The 20,094-nt window shown below is 41.7% G+C and overlaps 1 protein-coding gene, 1 long non-coding RNA gene and 1 other non-coding gene across 6 annotated transcripts; 1 reads left to right on the top strand and 2 right to left on the bottom strand.

Annotated features, from left to right (window-relative positions):
- The first annotated feature begins 787 nt into the window (after window positions 1-787).
- Window positions 788-11,299, top strand: LOC110007841 (uncharacterized). 4 transcript variants are annotated; one of them, XR_016059952.1, is made up of 4 exons: window positions 788-2,340; window positions 7,587-10,416; window positions 10,601-10,832; window positions 10,936-11,299. It is a non-coding gene; the product is annotated as an uncharacterized LOC110007841 (long non-coding RNA). The 4 variants fall into 4 exon arrangements; XR_016059951.1 differs by having other exon boundaries at window positions 7,587-10,832; XR_016059954.1 differs by lacking the exons at window positions 7,587-10,416; window positions 10,601-10,832.
- Window positions 11,300-13,788: 2,489 nt separating this feature from the next.
- Window positions 13,789-17,092, bottom strand: LOC148781291 (uncharacterized). The gene is made up of 2 exons (XM_088872838.1): window positions 16,427-17,092; window positions 13,789-14,440 (listed from the first exon to the last, which is right to left on the bottom strand). Exon 1 carries the CDS (start codon window positions 17,084-17,086, stop codon window positions 16,454-16,456), a length of 633 nt encoding a protein of 210 aa, XP_088728964.1. The 5' UTR covers window positions 17,087-17,092; the 3' UTR covers window positions 13,789-14,440; window positions 16,427-16,453.
- Window positions 17,093-18,186: 1,094 nt separating this feature from the next.
- Window positions 18,187-19,727, bottom strand: LOC18441160 (putative disease resistance protein At5g63020). Its single transcript, XR_016058742.1, has 2 exons — window positions 19,110-19,727; window positions 18,187-18,972 (listed from the first exon to the last, which is right to left on the bottom strand). It is a non-coding gene; the product is annotated as a putative disease resistance protein At5g63020 (transcript).
- Between the last annotated feature and the right edge of the window lie 367 nt (window positions 19,728-20,094).

The following is a 20,094-nucleotide window of genomic DNA, read 5'->3' as shown; positions in this document are numbered from 1 at the left end:
ATACCCTAAATTAGTTTGCCCTGCTGAATGTTGTCCTTCAAGAGAAACAAGAAGGACAACATTCAGAATCAAAATTGATCATTCGGCTTTCATTTTCTTCTCTGCCACCGGCATCAGATATCGCCAAAAATACGGATAAAAAATGCGGATCGGCAAAAATACTTCATGTAAAACTATCGCCAATATATCGGACTAGGCTAAAAAAATCGGAGTAAAAAAATCGGATAAGTTAACAAAGATCACAACTACTTCATACCAAAAAAAAAATACACGATATAAACTTTTACATTAAATAATTTAACAAAGATCACAACTACTTAAACAAAAAAAAAAAAAAGTATACCATATAAATTTTCACATTAAATACCTCAACAAATATCAAATCTACTTAAATATCAACATATCAAAAAAAAAGGCACAATTTTTCTTTTACAAATATCAATCTATTTAAATATCAATATACCCAACATACACAATATAAATCTTCACATTAAATACTTCAATAAATATCAAATCTACTTAAATATCACCATACCAAAAAAAAAAAGCACAATTAAATATCAACAAATATCAAAACTGCTTAAATATCAACATACCCAAAATCTACTTTAAAAACCCAAATCTACTTAAATACTTTAGCAAATATCAATATACCAAAAAAATGTACATTTTTTTTTTATCATTAAATGCTTTAACTATGGTTAAATCACTTATAACTATGGTTAATATAAAGTTTACTTTATAGTTTATATAGTTGTTTTCATTGAAAACCGCTTCAAAACCAATCGTGAGCTTGAAGACTTTTGGGAAAAAGATGGAGCAAGGCTTTGGAAGACCGAAGAAGCTCGATAGAACTCTCTTCTCCCCTGATCTCACGGATAAGGAAGCTCGATAGAACAACAAGGTCTTGGGAAGACCTGTGTTTCATTGAAAATAGGGTATGCTTCTTCAAAATTAGGGAAGGGGGTTTTCTCTGTTAGAGAGAGAAAATCAAATGGGGTTCTTGGGAATGGGGGTTTTTAGGAGCATGAAGATTATGAAATTTGCAGGAACATGAAGATTAGGTTTATTGATGGAAATAATACGTTTTTCAGGAACATGAAGATTATGAAATTTGCAAGAAAATGGGTGTTCTCTGTTAGGATTTTTTTTATGGAAATAATACGTTTTTTTAGAAATTACACATATCATGAATTTTTTTTCTTTTTTTTTTTAAATACAAGTAAAAATGTGTTTTTTTGGGCTCGTTTAATTCGTTCTAAAAACAATGCATTTTTAACGTCCTAATGAAAAAAACACGATTTTTTGCCGAACTTTTAAAAAAAAAGTTGTTTTAAATGTTTTAAAAAAAAAATGCTGAATTTTTTTAAAAATTGGCGATAGACGCACGCGCATGTGATAGGGGCAGGAAGGACCGCACTCATGTGGCGGAGAAGCATGCGCAAGCTCGCTTATGAGAGGGTGAGAGCACACGTGCAGAAATGGGGCACTCACATGTGTCCGAGAAAGAGAGAGTAAAGCACCTGTGAGGGAGTGGTGCGCACCTGTACGCGTGTGAGAGTGGGAGAGAGAGAAGTTTGGGCTCAAGCGTGGGTTGGAGAGCCCAGCCCTACTTGTCGTGACGAGGGGAACGTGCGTGCGTGTGGAGGCACACGTGGAAGAGGGGCGGAGATCGGGCAGGCGGCCCAGCCTGGCCCACTACGGCAAAGGAGAGCGGCACACACGGTGGCGTGCGTGAGGGTAAGAGGGATCTTGGACCTGGGCTCGGGGTAGGCAGCCCAGCACAGCCCACTGTGTCGAAGGGGAGGAGTGCGTGCGCGGCCGCTTGCGTGAGAGCACGAGGCCCCAAGTACATGAGAGATGAGGAGAGAAAAAAAATAAGGTCAGTCCCCTTTTGGATGGCGGATGCGGCCTTCCATGATCAGCAAATTTTTCTGCATGCGCTAGCGCTCGTTTCGCACAATTCTGACGCCGTTTGTCCCCGTTACCCATTTTTAGTCAAAAGAAGGGACCCAAGGGCAAATGCATCCTTTTTCTTTATCCTTTCCCAACATGTCCCCGTTATTTTCTGAAAATGACTCTGAAGTATTCATGGACCCTCTTAGAATATGAAATTTGTGAGGAATAGTGGTGGGAAGGTGAAAACAAACCTTTATGGAGTGGGGTATATAAAGGTGAAAAAGCACCTTTAGTCATTCTCATTCATTTTTGAAATTTCAGAGAGGAAAATGGGAGAGCAGTCTAGAGTGGGCGCGCAGGTGATCAGAGGGTAGCGAAGCTAGACCTTTTTCTTCACGCAGCGGGGTTAGATGGCCGGGGCATCCAGTAACAGAGTGTTCGGTGAGCTTTCTGCCTTCCATGCTTTTTCTTCTTTCCACGTCTTCTTAGTGCCCATTTTAGCATATTTAGATGCCATTTAGCCCTTAGGCATCCCCTTGAGCACTTCAAGCATTTTTGCATTTCTTTGCATCTTCAACACTTAAATAGCACTTTTGGTGCTTTTTAAGCATTTTTGGCACTTTTTGCATATTTTAAGTGCCTTTTAAACATTTAAAGTGCTTTATGAGCATTTAAAGTGCCTTTTAAGCATTTTAAGTACTTTTTTATAGCATTTTAAATGCCTTTTAAGCACTTTTTGAGCATTTTAAATGCCTGTTAAGCATTTTGATGCCCTTAAGAGTGCTTTAACACTTTTTGGGCACTTTTAATGCTTTTGAAGGACCTTTGTATGGATTTCACCTGACGAATAAGGGGCTCTGTCGGGGTTCGTTTGGCTTGGGTATGTCCAACAGTTCAGTTTCCGTGAGCATCCTTTGGGGTGCCGTGGATCAGTCAGGCACCTTTTTTGTCAAAAAGTCCAGTTTACAGGGGAGATGTTGCCGAAGTTTTGCTAGGCCCTGTGTCTTCTTTTCTTTGATTTCTCTCTGGGTTTTTGTGCACCCTTGACCTTGTTTTCCTCATGCCATTTCCAATGATGTGCACCTGGTCAAGAATCTCCTCAAATTGGGCGACCTTGGGATTGCCACCTTTACAGGTGTTAGTTTGGTAAGAAGGGAGCCCATATGGCTCACAAAGCCTGCTCGTGCCCTGGAATGGCTTTTAAGTGTTACCTTTGCTAGTGAGACTGCCCGCATTCACGTTCGCGAGACTGATGATGGGGAGTTTATAGTTTGAGAAGAGGGAATTCCAATATTTCATATTTTGCACCATGATGGGGAGTTTATAGTTTGAGAAGAGGGAATTCCAATATTTCATATTTTGCACCGTGACCTGGACTCCAGTGAGGATCTCCCCACCCTTGGGAAACGAATGGCTAAAATGAAGGAGTTAATTTGGTCCCCTCATGTGCTTAGAATGCAGGGGGAGCATCAATTCATAAAGGGGTATAGCCCTTGGACCCATGAAATTCTTCATGTTTATGAGGACGAGCTCAAGCTCGCCTCTTTGCTAGCAGCAGTGCAGAATTCCGTTGGGTACTTCGGCCGCTGCCCGAACACCATGAGGGCCCTCTTAGTGACTTGGAGCCATGTTAGCAACTCATGGCTCTTTGGCCACGGTGAGGGCGGGATTTCCTTGCTAGACCTACACTTTATCGGGGGTCTGTCGCTGATGGGGGCTATGTATGACGAATTCATCCCCCACAATTTAGGCAGCTTCGGTAGAAAATCATTGGGGTGTGAGGTACCCCCTCCCGGCCTTCGAGAGACGTTCAAAATCTACCAGCTTCTCAGTTTACAAGCAGTGATGATCAAGTGAACTTCTGCCGCCGGATTAGGTTTTTCTTCGGGGAACACACATGTTACTGAGTTAGAGAATTGCGTTCTAGGAGTCAAGGGCAAGGAAAGGGCGGAAGTGTCCTGTGCCACTTTCATATGCCGGTCTGCGAAGGACAATGTATATCTTGCTGCGTATCTAGCCCTCTTCATATGCAAGTTCGGCCTCCCTGGCTCGAGCGACGTGATTCGATCGGGTTGCTTCTTTGCATCCTGTGACATGGCATGAGGACGCCAGTATGCCCTAACACAACCAATATTGTGCAATATTTACTACGGCCTAGGGGCAATTTCTTGAGGCAAGTCGTTCAAGGGGGGAGATGGACCCAGGTTGGCAAGAGGAGAAGCCTTCTCAGGGAATTTTAAGACAACGTTCCCAGCTCATTGCTTGTTTAGCTGGCTTTCTGCGTACTTCCCCAGTATATACGCGACAAATGATGCTCTATCTGGAGCTATGTGGCCCCAACTTGTGAAGATCGTAAGGCAAAAGGCCCAGTTCCATACCCCTGGTCATGAGTGAAGCTTATTTGGCAGTGACTCTTTCTTCACACGTCGTAACCCATTTCCCATAGGTGGCTGCACTGATCGTGCCTTTGCCGACTAGCTGAGCCATGAGTTGGACTGTGCCTCTACTAGCATCCCTAAGCTGATGTTTCTTTTAAGCGTAACAGGAGGTATCCTGCCTTTCAGAACACCGTTTGGCTCGAAGCTTGAAGCATACTACCCTCATCATTTTGCTCGTCAACATGGGCTAGACCAGGGATGCCCATTCCATATATTGTTCAAGATGCAGTATGAGAAAGAGGGTTCTAAGAGGAAGAAGGATGACCTGGGGACCTACTGCGAATCCTGGAAGGAAATACATGTGAGGACGACCTGAGCGACTTGTCTAGACCGTATCAAGTTGAATAAATTCATCGTCCCTTATTATGGCATGATAGGCATGTCACACTCCATGTTCTCTAACATTCTTGAGGTGCAACCGACTATTATTATATTATATGTATAGGACAAATTTAAATTTATATCAGTATATTCACACTAAAACATATTTTTCCATTTTTTTTTTATCGTGAATAAAATCTAGGAAGTGCTTTTCATTAAATGTCTCTCGAAATGCTTCCTAAGTCAAGGATTTATTTTCTAGGACCAAAACTCTTTTTTGCCATCTGTTACCAATGTTCTGTTACACCTTTCAAATAAAAACTGCCAAGGTGACCTTATCATAAGGACATTCCATTATTGCAAATATTTTCTCCAATTGCATGATTCATCGTTCGACTTCTAGTGGATCCGTAACACCCTTAAAGGAAGGTACATCGTTCGATACACCCACCATTTCCTGTAACTAACCGTCTAGGTGGATTGTTGTTCTCCATTTAACGTTGCATAAGAGTAACCCTATTCTCCATGCTCTATGGTTTCATACAATAAGTATGATTTAGAGTATATTTCTGTTCCGATTTCCTAAGATCCTAAACCTATTGCTCTTATACCATTTTGTCACACCTTAAGTTTTCTAACATTCTTGAGTTGCAACAGACTATTCTTATACAAATGTACAAGTAGGAATTTTGAATTTGTTCTGTACATATATAGTAAAAGAATAGTCTGTCGCATCTCAAAAATGTTAGAAAACTTGGGGTGTGACATGGCGAATCACCAATAGCTGGTATTGGCAAGTGGATCATCCTTGAAAAGGGGAGAATAACACTTTGTGCCGTGATGCCAAGCAGGGCAAGAACTTTGTACCACTTGCATTTGAGAAGCTCTTTGAGTTAGAATATACTCGAGACTGGGAGCAATTTGGGTTGCCCCTGACGATGGCAATGGATGAGGAGTCACCACAGGTTCTTGCTCTTAAAGAAAGAATGGGGACCCTCTTCGATGACCTTTGTTCTATCTTTGAATGGAAACAAGGCCAGAAGGTTGGCAGTCGAGAGGGGCACCCCATTCAGGATTATAATGCCCTTATTGGCAGTGGTCCCCATTCAGCCCCTGATGCTAGTTTTTGATATGACCATACTTCAGAGAGGCTCGAGCCACCTCAAAGAGAGAAGAAAAAGAGGAAGAAGCTAGTGAACTCAGATGTTTTTGAGTCAGAGCCTGGACATGAGCCTTCTTCTCGACCTAAGAGTGATAGGTTGACCAAATCAGCTTCTGGATCCCAGCCCATAATTAGTTCTCCTTACCCAGCCTCGTCTGAGTCTGGAGATGTGGCTACGGATGCCGCGGGGGCCCCTAATCTTGCCAGTATTCCTTCTGTATCAGAGAGCATTCCTTCAACCTTGCATTCGGTGCAAGAGCCAACACCAGTTGCACGTTTGTCCTCTAGGAGGGTTAGCTTTGACTGGCTTCTTGTTCTTGGGAGAGCAGCCCTCTTCCAGTGATGGAGATGACTTGCACGGCTAGCGGGGCCACTGATGGGGCACGAACATCATCCCAGAGGAAGATCTTAACATCATTGTGATGCCCGAGCAACCCGTGGTGGCTCCTCATTTTGATAACCGATGTAGTGGAGGCCTTGGTTTTTATGTCGTTAGACGTCGAGTCTTGCTCGGAGTCGAAAGGGTCTTTTAGTGTGGGCCTTGTCGACGCCCCCCCAGATATGGTCGCCGCCCTTACCATGGTCGCTTCAACTGAAGTGACTTCGACCCCGATTTCATCAACGATCAGCCTGCTTTCTAGCGCAAAGTCTGCCATGGTCATAGGCATGCTACGGTGAGGTCTCCAATTATTGAAGGGGCGGCTTGGCCCCAAGATTGCTAACCTTCATGGCTGTGCTACTCTGAGCATTTTAGACTGCGAGAAGGAAGTCTTTACTCATTTTGAAAATCTGTTATGTGAGCTAGAGAGTTGGCAAGTAGAGGCTTTGAGAGAAGAGTCAGAGGCAAGCGAGCTACAGGGTGCTCAACTGGCCCCTTTGGAGGCCTTGCTTGAGCAGCATCGCCAACAATTTGATGTATGTATTAAAAGGAAGGCTACTCTAATAGCTAAAAAATATGCCTTCATTAAGCAAGGGACATCCCATTTGACCAAGATGAGGGTCTTGAAGGTGGAAATAGTTAGGATGACAAAAGAGTACAATGAGCTGGACAGACAGGTGAACCAGTGGAGAGCAGAGAACCAGTGTTGTCCAATGAGCTGACCAGACTCAGTCGCAACATTGACGCTCAGACTACCTCTGTGTCATGGGTCGCCCAAGCAGTGACTGATCTTAGTGGACGTGCGCAACAGGCTATTGTGCGCTCCGAGGCGGCAAGAGTAAAGATCAGTGAGGTTGTTGATCATTTCTGAGGGCTCTCTTCTTCTCACCCTTCTTTTACTGCTTTTTTGCTCTTGTACATGGATGTTGACAGGATGTATGGAATGAAATACCACTTTTTTGTTTATGCTTTAGTCTGCCTTCCCTTGTTGTTATGGTTTGCATTATTTTGTCGTTAGTTGCTGCCTCTTTGAGAATGATGAGCTATCGAAAGCCTCTTTTATGAACACATTCTCCCTCCACGTGCCTTTGACTTAAATGCCCTTTCAGGTTTTCGTTCAAGCCTTAGGGTTATGCACCATTTTTTGTTTTCACGAAACCCCGTGAGACTCTTTTTGGGGCGCTTTTTCCCATGGTTCTTACACCATGTCTACCATTGTTTTTCGATTTTACTCATATTGCCCTTTCAGGTTTTCATCGTGCTCGATTTTTATTTTTAGTTTATTTTTTACGTCTTTTAATCACGATAGATGATGGTGCTATTGTGCCCCGTCATTTTTTTCTTCTTTCTTTTCTTTTTGACTTTCTTTCTCATGACGCATTTTCAGGTTTTCGTCATGTCTGTCTTTTGAGGAGGAAACTTTTAGGGTCATGCCATCGGGACTGCAATGGTAGTGTGTGCACAATGGTGAGACTTTGGCCTAGAGAGGGAAGATTCAGAGGGTGGTGGTGATGAATCGGGAAGGGCTGTCATACTGATTATATGACAGGCCTCATGTTGCTGGACAGAGGAGTGAGTAACTCTGATATATCCGACTCTCTTTCTTGTGTCGTACTGGGCAGTAGCTATCTCAACGGCTTTGAATGGAGCAATCATCCCTTTGTCGTCTTTTAGTCCTCGGTTGGTCATTGGCTCATAATTCATCTTCCTCATGATTTGATGAGCTTGGTGACTATAGAGACCCCATTCTGACAGCACCTTAACATCTTTGTAGGGTGATTTTTTAGTGGCCCTAAGAACCTCAGGACTTTGGGTCTCTGAAATGAACCCCAACAATGGTCTCGAAGCTGTAAATTTCAAGGGAACCTCCTCTACTTTGGTCTTTCCTTTTCTAATGACTTCCAGTTAACCAAGGAGTTCTTGAGCTTGCTTCCTTATATTAACAATGGTGGCTTGATCTAAGTGGTCGAACTGAGGAAGAGGGGTGTTACTAGGAGACAGAGCCAGTGATGAGGTAGTCCCGGTTGTAACTGGGTGAATTAGATCCCCTCTTGTCAAGGAATTCGGAATGTGTAAGAATTTTTAGGAATCGCACATGTAAGTTGACCTTTGGGTAAGGTAGACGTTGCCCTCCCCTCTAAAAGAGGTTGAGATGCACAAGACCTTGCAATCGTCCCGACTAGCCTCGATGCTCCGGCGCGATGCTTCTGCCTTTAAGAGAGGAATGGGAATATGCAAGACCTTTTGGTAATCTGACGTGTAAGTGACCCTGGGTGCCAGAATGTCAATATCCCTGACTCCCTCCTGCTTTGAGCGGGTTCCAGTTCCGTTGTCACTGTGTGTGACTTCGGAGTTGGAAAAATGGGGGATGAGGTTTGCCCCTCATGGTATTCGAGTGGATCTTTTGAGGAAGAGCAGGGGAGAATTGCATGAATTGGAGTAAAAGGGAGTATCTTTCCATTCCTCTCCTCTTCTTGGAACACGCTAAGGAACATTTTTCCTACATCCTGTGCATCATAATGAAAAAACCCTTCCACCTTCTTCGCAGGATTGGCTCCTGCAGCCATCACAGTCTCTTGAGGTGACTCTGGGTTGGCAAAGTAGTACTTTGCATCCGCATAATGGATTTCAGCTATGGAAAAAGGTCTCTTATCAACATAGACTGTGTATTGCCTCCCCTCTCGGCTGTACTTGAAGCATTGGTGTAATGTAGATGGAACTACCCCTTGATCATACATCCAAGGACGACCAAGTAAGATGTTATATGAAGTATCCATCTCAATAACATGGAATTGGGCGTAGTCATTTAAGTCACCAATCTTGAGATGGAGACGGATAGTGCCAGTCGGCTTCTCCCCTGTTTGATTGAACCCCTGAACCGTGGAGGTCGTCGGTGTGAGATCTTCAGGCCCCAACCCTATGCGAGCGAGAATTCTTCTTGGGATGAGGTTTACCGTAGAACCTCCATCGAGCATGATTCAGTTGATAGGGTAGGCATGCAATTCACCAGTCACAAAGAGGGGGCGATTGTGGAATTTCCCTCCCAACTGAAGGTCGTCGTCAGAGAAAGTGACAACCATGCAGTTGTTAAGGATAGTTAGGTCTACCTCGATCTGCTCAACTTCGATCTCGTATGCTTCGGGACAGGAAAGAGCTTGTATAAGAGCCATGCAGTAATCACCTAATAACATGAGAGCGTCATAGACACTCAATAGGGCAGGGAGTCTCATTAGGTATCCAACCACATAATACTTGACCTTGTCATCATTTGGTTCATGGACTCCTGGGTTTGCCACTGGTTTTGAGGGTATGTGAGGTTGTGGAATGGGTTTAGGCGAATTGTTTGTGAGTGTGGGCTGACTTAATTTCACAGTCGGGGTAGATTGAGCAGGTGCGGATTGGCTAGATTGTAAAAGCCGGAGGGGTTGGATTGGCTAGCTTGATTGCACAGCCGGAGTGGGTGTAGGTTGGTTAGATGGGTTGATTGGAATGGGCACAAGCTGACTTGGTGGTACAACCGTGGCAGGCGGTGGTAGAATCAAGGCTGGTGTAGTTTGAGAGGGTTGAGGTTTTATGAGGAAGTCGGAGATGGATTTGCGTATGGAACTAGTGGTGGTCTAGGGTATTTGAGAAGGGGTGGTGGATTGAATGGAGTATTTGGGTATGGCATCAGTGGTGGACCTGGGTATTTCAAAAGTCTTGGTTGTTTCGGCCTTCGTGTGAGAGGCTGGAGTTTCTTCCCAGATCTCAAGTTGATCTTACTGACATTGATTATTCCCTCGGTGACTTGCACCATATGGCATGCTTCATAAGAAGACTAACTTTGTCCTTTCGTATCTTTCCATTGCTGCTCTGGGTCAGGCTCAGGGGGCCATCGAGGCTTTTTAGGTGTCGGGTTTTGATATTGCTCAATTAGCTCTTTAGGAGAGGGAAGGGATTTCTTCTTGGATCTGGAGGCTAGTGCATTGGCAACTGTTAAGAAACCCGCTGCTTGCGCCAATGTCTTTTTTAGCTGCTTGCTATTCTGCTTACTAGTGTTGCAGCTCTTAAGTTCCTCATCGAGGGCCTCAAAATCTGGGATAGAAAGGGGAGAGAGCTTTTAGGGTCGTCACTCAAGTTGGACCGAGCCAAGTAGCTTTTGGGATCATCACCTGTATTGGACTCAAAGAGGCTTTTTAACATCTTGAACTACTCAACATGGGCAGTGAGTTCCTCAGGTTGAGGGGTTCTTCAGACTCTTGGTTCTCTTGGTCTTCATCTGAGTTATCCGATCCATCATCTTGGGGGTTTTGCACCATTAATGGGCTATCCTAAGTGTTTGCCATTTTATAAAATTGTTTTTTCTTGTTGTCATTTTTATCATGTTTTGAATTTTCACCGGTTTTTTAAATGTCACAATAGGTATCCCTTATGGGACTCACAAGAGATATGTTGGGGACCGGATGCGCAGAGTGATTAGGTGACCATCATGCGCCTATTCCTTTTTTGGCACCAGGACTTGAAGGTACCGTGGGTATGCTTCTAGGGATTATAGAGATATGGGAATGATTGAGCAATTTCGTCCTTGGGTTCGAATATGCAAATGATCACGATTGGCTGTGTCAGAGCCAATTGTGTATACTTTCAAGTCCAGGTCAGCAAAAAGGTCTTCAATTCCTAGTTCTTGTGTGTGTTGATGTGCGAAGGAGAATTATCCACCATTGGTTAATTAATGATCATCTTTGGCTGTTTTGAAGGACGAGCATCGAGAGGGTCGAGGAATTGAATCCCTCCAGATACAAAGCCCGGATAGCATGAAGGCTTCATCTAGCTTTGAAGCGTCGTCAGAGCAACATAGGGAGCATCGCTTGGGCAACATAGGGAGCATTGCCCCAGACAAACAAGGTTTCGCAGCCGTAGAGACCCTGGGTCTTGATTACATCTTGGACAAAAAATCAGTGCAAAACAGTAAAGAAAAACATGTATTTCGAAGCTTGGATCAAGCTCGAACTGCCCACGGTGGGCGTCACAAACTGATTTTAAAAGTGTGTGATAGAGAGTGTGACAATCAAATTCAGATCCGAGGTCAAATCTAATAAGAAGTGAGCAAATCTACTCTTAGATCAGTGGCTCAGAGCCAACATTGATATGAAATATGAAATACAATATAAAATGCAATAAAAATAATTTAATTCTAACAAAAAAAATGAAAAGAAACACATGAAAAGAATAAAAATGTAATAGACCGGTCAGTTGGCTCGGGGCTCTCGAGGCTTCAAGGACTCGCAATATCAGTACCAACTGAGTTTATGCCGTGCGTCCTCTTTGTTCTCTTCACGTTTAGACTAGGCCTTGTCTTGGTTGAATGGATCTTTTAATCTAAGGCCTACAGGTGGCCTAAAGTTAAGGTTCTCCTAGTTCTAGGTTTTTTCTCAGGTCTCACAATCTCGAAATTTTCCTTGGGCACGCCAATTAATCAAGTTTCAAGAGTCTCTAGAGTCTAACCTAAAATGATCTTGAAATAACCTTTTATAAGCTACAAATAGTCTGGAATGGGTAACATACCATAACCAAAAGATTTCACAGCCTAGACCGTCTTTTTGGTGGTCCAAGGCTTGGGCGACACTGGTAGTGTCGCCCATACCAAATGGTCTAGGTTCATTGAACTTGACAAAAAATGATCCAGGAGGGGTGGCATGCAAAAACTGCCAATTTGAGGCAGTCGGGTCTTCGCCCAAACCAAATTTGCTCAAAATTGGCAGATTACAGTCTGGGTGCTACTTGTAAAAAACCAGCCGATTTGGGTCAATCTGGGCTAGACGACACGACTAGTGTCCCCCGAGCGACACTGGTGGTGTTGTCTAAACCAAATCTACCCCAAATAGGTTGACTCCTGTTTGGGATGATTTTGGGGCTATCAGGATGTTGCCTGCCAAAAATAAGCCAATTTGGGTTAGTATGAGTTGAGAGACCCACCAGTGTCGTGTCGCCCAGACCAAAAATGCCCAAAATCGTAAATTTCCAGTTCTGGGGGATCTACGGGCTCTCGTAATGCTGCTTATCGAAATTTGGTCAAAACAAGATGTTTTGTCATTTTTAATGATTTGTCTAGTAAAACTGGGTATTCTGCAGGATTTTGGATCACACGGTAGGCATATAGACTATGGTGGTCTATGGTCTGGGGGTTTACTTAGATAGTGCGGTCTTAAGGTTTCAAAAATATCACATGATTTACCAGTTTTAAAATGGGGTGTCTGCACTCTCTCAACCCTTCTCTATCTCATGCTCTCTCCCCCCAAAACAATCTCTCTCTTTCTCCTTCTAAACTCTCTGTCTCTCTCTCTCCCTATAAACTCTCTCTCTCTCTCGATGTGCCCCCCCTAAACCTTACAATAAGCAAACGTCTCTCTCTCTCCCTATAAACTCTCTCTCTCTCTCGATGTGCCCCCCCTAAACCTTACAATAAGCAAACGATCACTTTTATTCAATGCTTCAAACACTTCATCATGCAAAATAAAATGAAGAGAAGAGCGATACATCTCTCTCTCTGCGTGTTTCTCTTTCTAACCAACATCCTTCATTAAGCATAAAACCAGAATCTGTGCATCACAGATAATTTTTAACCCAATTTCCCTCTTCAATTGATAACCATTATCCTTTTCTTAAACCTAAATTTAATGAAAATTTTCTCTTGTTTGAAGTTTTCCATTCTTCTCTTCTTAAACCTAAATTTTATGAAAAATTTCCTCTTATTTGAAGTTTTGAACCACGGTTTATTTTTACCCCATCTCTCCTTCCTCACTAGTTCATGCTCAAGTTCTTGAATCTAGCCATGGGGGCCGTAGTTTTAAACTCGAACCAATTAAGGGCATGTTTGGTTTAAAATAAACAGATGGGTAAAGGCGATATGAAAGCAGGAGTTCTTTACTACTACCGTTGCCCTGATGGAGCTTTTGCAGCTCTTGCTGCTCACCTTTATTTCTCTTCCACCTCTCAACCTGCCCTTTTCTTTTCCAATTGTGTTCATGATCTTATTTCTCTTCCACCTCTCAACCTGCCCTTTTCTTTTCCAATCGTGTTCATGATCACGTTAGGTGATCTCTCTGTCTCTCTCTCTCTCTCTAAAGTGCAATACCTATGAAAATCTCTCTCTCTCTCTCTCGCTCTCTGCATATTTCGTATTACGATTTTTTAATTATGATTTTGTTATTATGCAAAATAATTTCTTCTTATATGGATTGAGATCGTTTGGGGAGATAGAGAGGGTGTGTGAGAGAGAAGGGCTGAGAGAGAGAAAGGTTGAGAGAGATTATTTTAAAAAAAGTAGACAGAGCCACGATGTTTGGAGAGAGAGAGAGGGCTTGTTGGTTTTAGGGATAGCAGATAGCTGTTTGGTATTTCAAACACTGGACAACTGTTTTGTTTTGTCCGGTGTTCGCATTAATGGACAGGCGATAACTTGTAAAAAAAAAAACTCTGAAAAAAGTGGTGCTTCCCATAATTTGGAACAAACGTGATCCCATTTTGTAATTGTACAACCAATATAGTCCGCATGTAAATTTCTCTATAAACTAACTCAGAAAGGCAATAAACAAAGCTGGAGTACAACATTGACACAAAAAGATTGAAATCAATTCTATTGCATTGTATTGGGGTTTTCCCACAAGGGGTACGTTAGAAAGGGAGTGGGAGATCAACCTTTTATGGTAAAAGTTTTAACCACTACAGTAGGGCATCATAAATGTTTAAAGTTTCTCGCCAAAAAGTTTTCATATTCTGAGAAGTCATACCACCATGCACATCAGCTGATTTATCCTTGGCAAATACAAGAGGACTTAGTATTTGGAAAACACACTTATTATTGGCCAAATCACCATTCCGAGAAGCAACAACTGTTGTGAAGTGCATGAACATGAAAATCAGAGACTAAATCTGCTTTCCTTTGGATGGGCACCAGCTTGTCAATGAGTTGAGCGGTTACAACATGAGGTTGAGATGGCACACTGAAAGCATCAATATAAGAGGACTGGTTTTGTTTCATGTTTATAAGAACGGTCTAATCCCTTATTTGATCAGACTGCTACTGGTGTGCGAACTAGTCATTAATGGTTGGCTAATTGGTACCCTTTCGGTATGTGTTGCGAACACTTTCATTTTGAGCGTCTCATCTTCGTTGGAGAAGCATAGACAACTGATATTTGGAAGAACCTCCATGGACCTCCACCTCGACAGATAAGTGATTCTCCTGAGATGAGCAAGCACCTAGAAACAGATTTCCATAATTATTACATAATCAAGGGGTTTAGAAATTTTGCAAAAACGATCAAACAACACATAAGCGATGCACTATTCAATATTTCAACCATTGCATTTGTCCTACTTTCAAATATACCGCTTTATGCATGCATCAAGCAAACATTATGAGGGGTCATCTGTTGAATTATCCATGGAGGGATGATTTCGACTTTTGTTGCTCCACCAAATCGAAGTTATTTCAAGGAAAACAACCTATGCGAGATATGGCTGTTTTTAATATTAAGTTACTAACATCTCATTGTAAACACTCGATGTAAGTTTTCTAAGACTTTGGTTTTGATTTTTGAAACAAGGTTAACAACTATTGGCCATGTATTTAATAACCGCACTTTCTTTCTCTCATAACCTTAGTAACCATTTATAATTAAAGGTAAAATAGTCAATGACAGGGAAACATTCATTAAACTTAAGCTACAAATCCCCTTCGCCTTGGCCATCATTCACTACAACCCTTGCCGATAAACACAATCTCTATTTTTTAAAAATAAATTGTAGCAAATTATGTACGGGGAGTTACTACAATTTGATGATATTATTGCTATAAATTATGAACACCCCCCCGGCTTATTTGTATTTCTTAGTTGTCCTCCTGTTTGGCAATGACAACATGAGGGCCTTTTCTAATTTCAAACGCAAAGAGTTGTTTGGAATTTGTATTATCGGACAACCTCCTTTCCTTTATTAAGTGTAGTTCTTTGTTGTCCGGTGTTTGTATTATTAGACAGCTTTTTGAAATCTCTACAAACCAATTTACCTTTAGTTTACTGAACAACGATCTAGACTTCGATTAAGGAGAGAGATAAGACTTTCACCATTAAAAATACTTGAAAGAGGGATATAAAGCCTTAAGAAGATGGAAAATAAACAAAGCATTGAAACAAATGCAACTGTTGAATTTCATCAATTGGTTTGAATTGCAGAGAAATCGTTAAAATGAGGAGAGAAAAGACATATTAATCACCTTCACTAATCAAAACCTTGCAGCACAAAGGACTGTATAAAAGGCTGCATGAAGGAAACTAGAAAGAGAGGGAGAGATTTACACAAAAGAGAGAAATTTAGAGTGACCTGAAGCTGGTTCCCTTAGCAGAGAAGATATATGCTTGCTTGTCAACAAATCCGTAAATAATTTACGTAATGTGTCTATTTTCCCTTGAGTTCAAAGAAACCACAAAGCATTTTGATTAAATAATTTAAAAGCTTTATAAAAAGCAGCATAGTAATATTCATCGATCAGAAAATCAATTGGAATTTCAAGATAGTTGACCTGAGCCTTGCAGGAAAACTCCTATCTACGGGTAAAGGAACAGATGCTTTTGAAGACAAACGCATTTTACTGGCAAAAGAACTGGCAAAATTTGAGAAAGAAGAAATGCTGTTAAGGACCAGAGATTCTTATGTTCTCTGGTAAAGGAACAGATGCTTTTGACGACAAACGCATTTTACTGCCCAAAGAACTGGCAAAATTTGAGAAAGAAGAAATGCTGTAATGAGCTACAAAATTTCATATGAAAGTTTTAGCTGTCCGGTGATACTAACCCCCGATAACTCTTTACATTTGAAATTAGCTATCCGGTAATACTAATGCCCGACAACTCTTTGCATTTGAAATTAGAATAGACCTTCATGTCTAGTGTTGTTATTGCCGGACAGTGACACATCTAAGAAAAAGAAATAAGTTGGGGTGGTACTTGTAATTTATGGCAACAATATCATCAAATTGTGATAACCCACCCCTCAAAAAAGTGTATGTATGTAATTTGCTCTAAATTGTATATCACACTTAAACCGACCTAAAACTTTAAAAGACAAGATGAGAAGCATGAACCAATAAAGAGGGTATTGGCATGCAAGAGTGGAAATTAGTTACAAAAACAAAAAACAAATTTCATGAAGTATTGATATACAAGAATGGATATTGATTCGACTTACTGTTGGGATGCTCTCTTCCTGAAGATCTCACTCTGAAACATCCTCATCTTCATAGTCCGAGAATGCGAAGCTCCAAACATCTTGCCTATCAGAGTTTGCAACATCGCTCTGAGCATCAACATCGACTGGTTCATCGAGGGGCTGGGAAGAATTCTCCCGGATAACAAGGGGACACGAACGAAAGACACCAAATTCCATTTTCAAAGGGGAGACACCAGTGTTGCAAACAACAATTTGTTTCCCCTTAGAAGAGGAAACTTCAATTGGCAACACATTTTTCGTGATCTCATCCTCAAAGGGGTCACCCTGCTCTTGTTCCCAAAGAGAAGAGGGGCCAGGGGGCATTTCCATGTTTGGATCCACTAGACGATCTCCTATAGAAGAGGGGACAATGGGGATTTCCACATTTGGATCCACCATATGAGGATGAACCTCCACTCCAAATCCCATGTCTTCAATGATTTTGAGTTGGCGAAGGGACCGTATGGTGCCTTGCTCTAATTCCTCCAAACCTGTCAACAATTCTCTCTCTACTACAATGGCTTGTAGCCTCTTTGCTATTAGGAGGCCATATGGGAGCTTCTTCAACATTGGACCTTGAACAATGGCAACCAACTCTAGTGATTCCCAAGCCAAAACTTCATTGCGTATAACAACCATTTTCGGTAGGCCCACTAGTGTTACAGATCTCAAATTTGTCAATCCATTCTCTTCCACATTTTCTTCTATAATTTCCTCCATTCCCATGCACTCTACAACGCTTAGCTCTTCCAATTTTTGCGCTATTGCACCATACCATTTGTGAAGAGAACTCTCAAACTTGGGCATTTCTCTACATTCATATTCTTTAGCTTACCAAAGCATCCATGAGGTGGCACCCCAATACATATCCTCTCCAATTTGGGCAACATTTCAAGGTACGTCACCTCTAAGCTTTGGAAGCTATGCTCTTTGGCCTCCTCTCCAACCATCACACATTCCAAATCCTTAGAGCCCTTTATTTCAAGATATCCCAAACGGGGACTAGGGGCACCTTTCATACCCTTGCAATTCAGGAAAGAAAAAAATTCAATGCTTTGTGATTCTTCTGAAGCAACAAATGCATCATTTGTCAAAGTACAATCCGTTAAACCCAAGCACAGTAATCTCTGGGGAAACAACTTGAGCCAATCCCAATCCATAACGCCTTTTATACAAATGCTTGGATAAGATAAACAAACCAACCGGGTTAACTCCCATGCACTCATCCAGCTCTCCTCTCGTATGCTACGAGCCGTACTCCATTTTAAACCTCCAGATATGAAAACATTCAAGTACTCCAAATTAACCAAACTACATAATAAACCTGTTGGAAGACTCTTAAGTCCAGACATACCAGAAAGATTGAGAAATATTAGATTAGTGAGCTCAGCTAGCCCAGAATCCAGCTCCTTAATAGCTGTACATCCTTCTAGGTCTAATATTTGGAGTTGGTTGAGCTTTCCTATTGTTGGTGGTAACTTTTTCAGCTTTTTACATCTGCATAGAATAAGAACACGGAGGTTCACTAAGTGTGACACTGAATATGGGAGAGATTCAATATTTGTCAAGCACAGATCAAGTACACGAAGCTTGGGCATGCATTCAAAGAAGTGATTTGTGGGGATGGCCACTAGATCTTCATTCCCTAGAAGCAGCAATGTAACAAGTTTTGGGCATTCTTGCAATTCTGGTAGGCTACTTAGATTGTTGTACATCAATGAAATTCTCTTTGCATCTTTTCATCTGGAAGTCTCCGGCACTTGCTTTAAACCAACACCAGATAGCACTAAAAACTTAGGATTATCCCCAGGCCCAGCAGAAGTGATTCCAATAGCCAGTTCACACATCATATCATGTTGTTTAATTGATTTTTGAAATAGCCATTTTGAAGCCTGCATGCTGCTTTGAGGCTTTCGATCATTGCATACCCTCTATTTTCAAAGGCTTTTAGGCTTTCTGTATCATCTATTACCCCTTCTCCTATACAGCAGTTTATTATGTTGAATTTTCCAATTGAGCAGTCTTTGGGGAACAAGGGCACAATACAAGAAGAAAGATCTAACGTCATCTGTATCTAGACGATCATAGCTAAACTTTAAAGGGCCAAATGCATCATCCATACCTTGGAGACCTGCAGCTGACATGTTCAATATTCGTAGGGCGTCTTCCCATGCCTCCTTACTCTCCTTGCTTGGCATAGCCCGAGCAAGAGTGATGATCGCGAGGGGCAATCCCCCACACTTTTTAAGAACCTTTCTAGCATGCGGTTCTATCAATTGAGAAGAAATATGATGACCGGCATTGTTAAGGAATAAACTCCATGCCTCTTCGTCTGATAGTTTTTTTACTTCAACTATGCACTCAGCTTGCATGTTGTGACATACATCTTTTCTTCGACTCTCCACGACAATTTTACAACCATCCTGCTTTTTTGGTTGGGGTATTCCTATTTCTTTGAGATCCAATCTCTTCCACATGTCGTCCAAGATTATTAGGTACCTCTTTGTCCTCAGAACATTTAACAACTTATGTTTTTTATCATCAACATCATCATGCATTGACAAATTCAAGTGCAAGAGTTTTCCAATCCTCTCCCGTATAAGTTCAAAATTTGGATGTGCAGAGATTGTAACCATTATCACAACATCAAAATGAGGGATCAGATGATTATTGACACTCTTTTTTCTTTTGGAATGTTTAAGTGGTTATTGACATTTTCCATGAGAGTTGTCTTCCCTATTCCCCCCATTCCATACACACCAATCACACTGATCCTGTCATCAGCTATGTAGTTGAGAACCTCCTCCTTAGTGTGTTTAGCTGTGGGTTGATCCTCGATGGTTCCGGTTTCTAAATCTATGGCAGACTCCGGAGGTGGAGTTATTGCTAACCTCTCAAAGAGTTTTTCACATTGGCGGTCGGCCTTTATCTTGAGCTTCACGGCTCTCTTGCTGAGTCTATAGCTTGACCAATAATTTGTACCTAGCCCTCTTAGGCATGTCCTTCCTTGTTCATACTCATCTTTTATTCTTGTTGCTTCTTCTTCAATTTCACCGACTGCTTCCAACCATTGATTTATTTGGCATGTATTAATCTTTCCAGCACCAGTAAGTGTGGCTACTTCTCTCTGTATGTCATTCGGCTTGCTCGTTAGCTCATCTATTGCTTCTGTTAGTTCCTCTACATTCCTTTTGTGTTTTAGCAAGTAAGGAATCTGGCCACAAATAGGATCACATACATATTTGGTAACAATGTCTCCAAGACTCACAGATAGAGTCATCTTGAAAGGAAAAATTGAAGCGGGTAATAAGAGAAGAATTGCGGATGGAGGATTGGGAAGCAAAATTTGCAAGAGAGGTTATAAATTTGATTGTGGAGAGAGATTGGCAAGAAAAATTTCAAAGAGGAGAGGTTACAAATTTACAGTAGAGAGACTTTTGAAGGACCCAAGAAGAGCCGGTGAACAGTTTGTTAGCAAGGAGATGAGAATGGTCACAAACAGAGGCTCATCTATCTTTACTTGTTAACGGTTGTAGCACTGTGGTTTTACATAAAAGCTTTTCGAAGGCTTGAAATCTACTTACACTTACATTCTTAATTATTATTTGAGTGATCTACGCAGGGATTTTAAAATTTTAATTTTACGT

This window comes from Amborella trichopoda, chromosome 7, assembly GCF_054954075.1.
Source record: "Amborella trichopoda isolate Santa Cruz 75 chromosome 7, AtrichopodaSantaCruz75HAP2 v2.0, whole genome shotgun sequence".
In the NCBI taxonomy this organism is placed as follows: domain Eukaryota; kingdom Viridiplantae; phylum Streptophyta; class Magnoliopsida; order Amborellales; family Amborellaceae; genus Amborella; species Amborella trichopoda.
This window is presented reverse-complemented; position numbering and strand designations above follow the sequence as displayed.